This window comes from Sinocyclocheilus grahami, unplaced genomic scaffold (assembly GCF_001515645.1).
Source record: "Sinocyclocheilus grahami isolate Dianchi unplaced genomic scaffold, SAMN03320097.WGS_v1.1 scaffold914.1, whole genome shotgun sequence".
Taxonomy (NCBI): domain Eukaryota; kingdom Metazoa; phylum Chordata; class Actinopteri; order Cypriniformes; family Cyprinidae; genus Sinocyclocheilus; species Sinocyclocheilus grahami.
In genome coordinates, this window is record NW_015506093.1 from 562,840 (window position 1) to 567,781 (window position 4,942).

General features: G+C 37.5%; 1 protein-coding gene across 1 annotated transcript; it reads right to left on the reverse strand.

The window, feature by feature from the left end:
• Positions 1–523: 523 nt before the first annotated feature.
• LOC107564176 (probable E3 ubiquitin-protein ligase RNF144A-A) lies at positions 524–1,330 on the reverse strand. Its single transcript, XM_016249184.1, has 3 exons — positions 1,319–1,330; positions 1,059–1,229; positions 524–967 (listed from the first exon to the last, which is right to left on the reverse strand). Exons 1-3 carry the CDS (start codon positions 1,328–1,330, stop codon positions 524–526), a joined length of 627 nt encoding a protein of 208 aa, XP_016104670.1.
• Positions 1,331–4,942: the final 3,612 nt, after the last annotated feature.

Genomic DNA, 4,942 nt, shown 5'->3' on the forward strand with positions numbered 1-4,942 from the left:
TGTTTATGATGTAAAACTGACATCTTAGAGACGTCTATCAGATGTTTGTACACAGCAGATGCTTTCCAGATCTTTACCAGACGTCTCGCAGACGCACCTGTGCTCTCTGGGCACATTTACGTGGGCTTCACATAAGCTCCACCCATTTACTCTGCAGTGAGCAGCTTCTCAGTATAGTTTCCCATAGTCAGACCATTCTGTTTTTGCTTCAAATTTTGAAAAAATACAATCTAATTTAGATTAAAAACTGCTCGTGTTGCATGTATGCAGCATCTTTGCTTGGATTGTGATTAAAATGCAGTGGTTGCCTCTAATTTTAAATAGAAAGAGCACAGACAAAGCCTTAGCTTGAGATTTCAGAGAGATTTTTTTGTCTGAGAAATAATAAAAGGACATTTTTTTCATTTATAAGTCTCATTTTTTTCAAAAACTCACGAGAAAATCGTATCATGACACAAGTATCGTGAATCATATCGCATCGCGAGTTGAGAGAATTGTGACATCCCTAATCCTATCTCTAACATTATCTTTTCCAAACTGGAATATCAGTCTGCCGTGGTGCAACTGAGCAGACATCATAAGGTCCACAGATCGGATTGCAAATACGCTTCAGCTTTAGGCAAAGGAAACAAAACTCCACCTTGCAGCGCTTACACAAAAGGTTTTTACAAGCGAACCCATTGTGTTCTAAAAGCAGACCGCAGGTTGGGCAGGCACGAATGGCAGGACACTCTACATTGTTCACATAAGACAGCCTCATATTTGTACATTTTGCTAGCTTGTCAACATCTGGGTGGACACAGTCTTCATTACTGCAGCGTAGAGAATGAGCAGCTGGTCCTTTCCATTCCCTCAGACACTGCCAGCAGAACTGGAAGCTCTTCTTTTTTACAGCTGTGCAGATGGTGCATATCACACACAGGTTGCTCAGGTCTTGTCGCTCAACATAGGACTCACAGCTTGGACACTTAGAGAGAGACATACCAGAAAGTTCATTAACTGTCAATGAATTCACATGATCCAGAAGACATATTTATTGAAATGTTATTTCTACTCACTGATTTGAACTCGCAGTACTCAGCTGCTGCCAGAAGAGCCATATTCTCTTCAAAATGAGCCTGCTCTGAATCACTAAGCACTGCCAGTTTCCTGACCTCCAAGTATGGCCACTCTGCGCTGCATTTTTCTGTCCCATGTGTGATAGCTGGACAGTAAAATTTATACTGACCCTGTTAGAAAGAAATGAATAAAACCAAAATGTTTACAATAGGGATGTACTGAACAGGTTTTTTTGTGAACCCGATCCAATCAGAGTCACTTGTATATTCATAGTGTTTGGTGCACAATTCAAGTACATTAAAGTTATTAAAATCAATCCAATGTAGTTGAGCAGAGAGTAAATGTAATACATATGTATATGTGTGTGTGTGTGTGTGTGTGTGTATATATATATATATATATATATACACACACACACTGTATAAAGACATTTGTTGATGTGAACACGTTACAGTGGTAGAAATTGTAAACAGATTGTGTGATCACAATAATGAACCCTGACAGCACATGTACATCTCAGAGACGTCAATTTGACGTCTGCATTATATCTACAAGACGTGTTTTTTAGAGTGTTTGCTCATCTGCAATACATCTACAGGACGTTTCCTATCAGATGTCAAATAGACATTTATAAGATGTCTTTAAGGTGTTTATGATGTAAAACTGACATCTTAGAGACGTCTATCAGATGTTTGTACACAGCAGATGCTTTCCAGATCTTTACCAGACGTCTCGCAGACGCACCTGTGCTCTCTGGGAATATGGAACTACTGATGTAAACTTACTGTATTTTATATGTACAATTAGCAGAATAATTGCAAAATGATTAGAAAAAGGTGGAGGTAAGGTTAGAAAGCATGAAGCTTGCTCTGCCAGTCTCTCAGTCAAATCCAAAGCAAGACGCAACGAGTTATAACAACAATGTCTCAGATAGATCACTACAAAAGTGCACATCAAATACATTGAACACGGAAGCTCAAACGTGTGTGAGGCGCTAGAATAGACCTCACTGCTTCACGCATCACACACACATTTCTTCTTTTTTTGGTTTTAATAGCGGCTGAATACTTTGAGCATCTTCTTTTCCTTTAAATGACGGCAAATCTACTGGAAGGAGAGTACTGCACGACACCGGCATGACAGCTGACATAAAATAAGAATCGGGCTAAGGAGAGGCTTAAAAAAGGCTTGATTGGCCCCGATCCCGATCCTAGAGATCGGCTCAGGACATCCCTAATTTACAGATACTATGGATGTTCATTTTGGTTATTTTTCCTAACTGACGCTCATTAACTGATTATTAACCATTAACCGACAAGGTTATTTTAAATTAGAATTGAATTAAATTTAGGAAAGGATAAATGTCAAATGCTAACATTTGTTTTGCGGGGATTAATTTTACATGTGCAAAAAGTAGCAGACAACAGTATGCGGATAGACATGGTCATATTATTTCACATGCACCTGCAGCGCTTCTGTGAAGCAGAGAAAGACATTATATATATATATATATATATATATATACAGTATATTAAATGAATAAATGGCCTATACGAGAAACTGTGCAATAAGTTGCCAGAGTTTCGGTTCTTTTTTGTGCTGCGCAAAAGGAAACCAAGACGGCAGAAAGCGGCATCCTATTTTTCTTTAGGCCTATTTTACAAAAGCACAAAGATTTGTTTTTATTGTGAATGTACACAAATAAAAGCAAACCTTTTACAATTCCGATTGTCTTTAGGACTAAAAGGAGTAGTTTCTTCCACTGTTAGAAGGAAAAAACTACAGTGAATGCAGCCTGTTCATTATCATCATAAAATACAGTCAGTCAAACATATGGGAAAACACACTGCTCAGTTTAAATATGTAGTAAAATCTGTGCCGTTAAGTGTTATTACTGTTGTCACGGTTCATGGGTCCGGACGGTCTTTCTGTGTCTTGTCATGTGGTTGTATGTGCGTACGTCATTCATTAGTGTTTGCAGCTGGCGCTCAATCAGAGCGCGCCAGCTGCAACTCGTTAACGAGTCCTATATAGGGCACTCTGTTCAATGTGTGTTTGTCGGTTCGTTATCCTCATGTTCCTGTCTCCTTGTCAGTCTCTGTTTCCAGTTCTCGCTCAGTCAGGGTACAGATCTTCAGCCTTCTCCTTGGTTTGGTCAAACGCAGTGGAGGAAGGGATTTCTCTGTGGAGCTCTGATTCGGACCTGGACCCGAGGATTATCTTTGTTGTCTCCATTGTTTGTGATTACAAATAAACCTTACCTTTTGCACTCGCACTTGGATCCTGACTCTTCTCTGCCGTGACAGCTCCAGGTGTGTGTTCACGGTGTGAGTGTGCAATTTGGATGGGATAAATGCAGAGCACTAATTCCGAGTATGGGTCACCATACTTGGCCACGTCACTCATTCACTCTCTCACTTCTGCTGCTGCTGTTTCACAATAAAAGTGTCTTATTTTCTTTAAATACTTGATTGTGATTGGCTGGAATACGGGCATTAAAACATATTTTACCATTTTTAAAGGGTTTATTTGTGAAAATTCTAGTTTTGTTTCGTTTCATACTCCTGCTGTTTACTGTTTTTTTTCTTTTTTTTTTTTTTTTTTTTTTTTTAAGTGACTTAATTATGAGTTGTTGCTGTTATTGTTTTTAGAAAACAAGACTTTATATTTTAAGTCATTTTGATACTAAAATGTATTTAAGAATTTATATATTTTTATTGGAAAACTATTGGAAGAGACTTTTTTTTTTTTTTACTCTCCTGTTTTTTTTTTTTTTTTTTTTTTTTTTTTTTTTTAGAAAACATCGACACGTTTGCATGTAAACACATCCTCATCAATTTGCTTATGTCCATAACACATTTAGAGACCTTCAGGCTGAACTATATTTACATGTCTGATGTGAAACAGAAGCATAAACAGTGAGTGTTATTGTTCTAGTCATATTCCATTACATTTCATTCAGTCTTATTCATCTGTTAATCATATTACATTGACTCCTAAAATCCAAAAATATACAAAAAATATCAAACTCAAAACTATTATTATTTTTATTTACAAAGCTGTGTGAAATATTTTTTAAAATGCATGTCAATTAAATGTTTGTTATTATCATGGGAAGCAAATTGTAAAAATGTTCAATAATAAATGTATATAATGAATGTTTAATTGTGCTTGTTCGTCAGCTCCCTTTTAAAGCAGCACTATGTAACTTTTTTCTGTGTTCAAAATGTGCAAAATGTATATAATGAGCGAGTACATCATGAATTAATCTTCCAAACCACATTTTTGTCTTATTCCGAATCACTACGGTACACTTACAAGTAGTTATATTTGGACTATTGTAGCCTGGTCGGGTCGTCACCTCTGCGGAGTAACACATACCTGCGTGATTCGCCTGAGACATAAACTTAGAGAAGTAGCTCCGGTTGGAATGTTCTTCCGCGGAATGTGTGCAGTTCTGTTAATTTATTTATCTAGAGCACCAAAAGTTACACAGTGCTGCTGTAATAAAACCAAGTAACAGGGAAGTTACAGTACACATCAAAATTTAAACAAGATTTAAAGCTTATTTGTGTTGGATTTGATCAAGTCAAGTGATCATTCTCATGTTAGGTAAGCAGTCAAGAGATGAGACTACTGGTTATAAATAATAATAATAATAGCAGAGAATGAAGGGAGGAGTGATCGATATACTGTACATTAAGGTCAGTAGGATTTTGTGATTTGCGCCATACTCTTTCAGCAGCCCTGAGCTTAGAACGATACTCACAGAGAACATCAGACAGCCAAGGGGCAGAAGAGGTGGTACGAGCTGGCCTGGAAGACAAGGGGCAGACAGTGTCTAAACAAGACGTAAGAGTGGAGCAGAAAGTATCAGTAGCAC

Bases quoted from the DNA above. Each gene is read 5' to 3' on its own strand.
- LOC107564176 (XM_016249184.1), bottom strand. The intron at 968-1,058 runs GTGAGTAGAAAT...TCTCTCTCTAAG, and splicing joins AGTACTGCGAGTTCAAATCA to TGTCCAAGCTGTGAGTCCTA.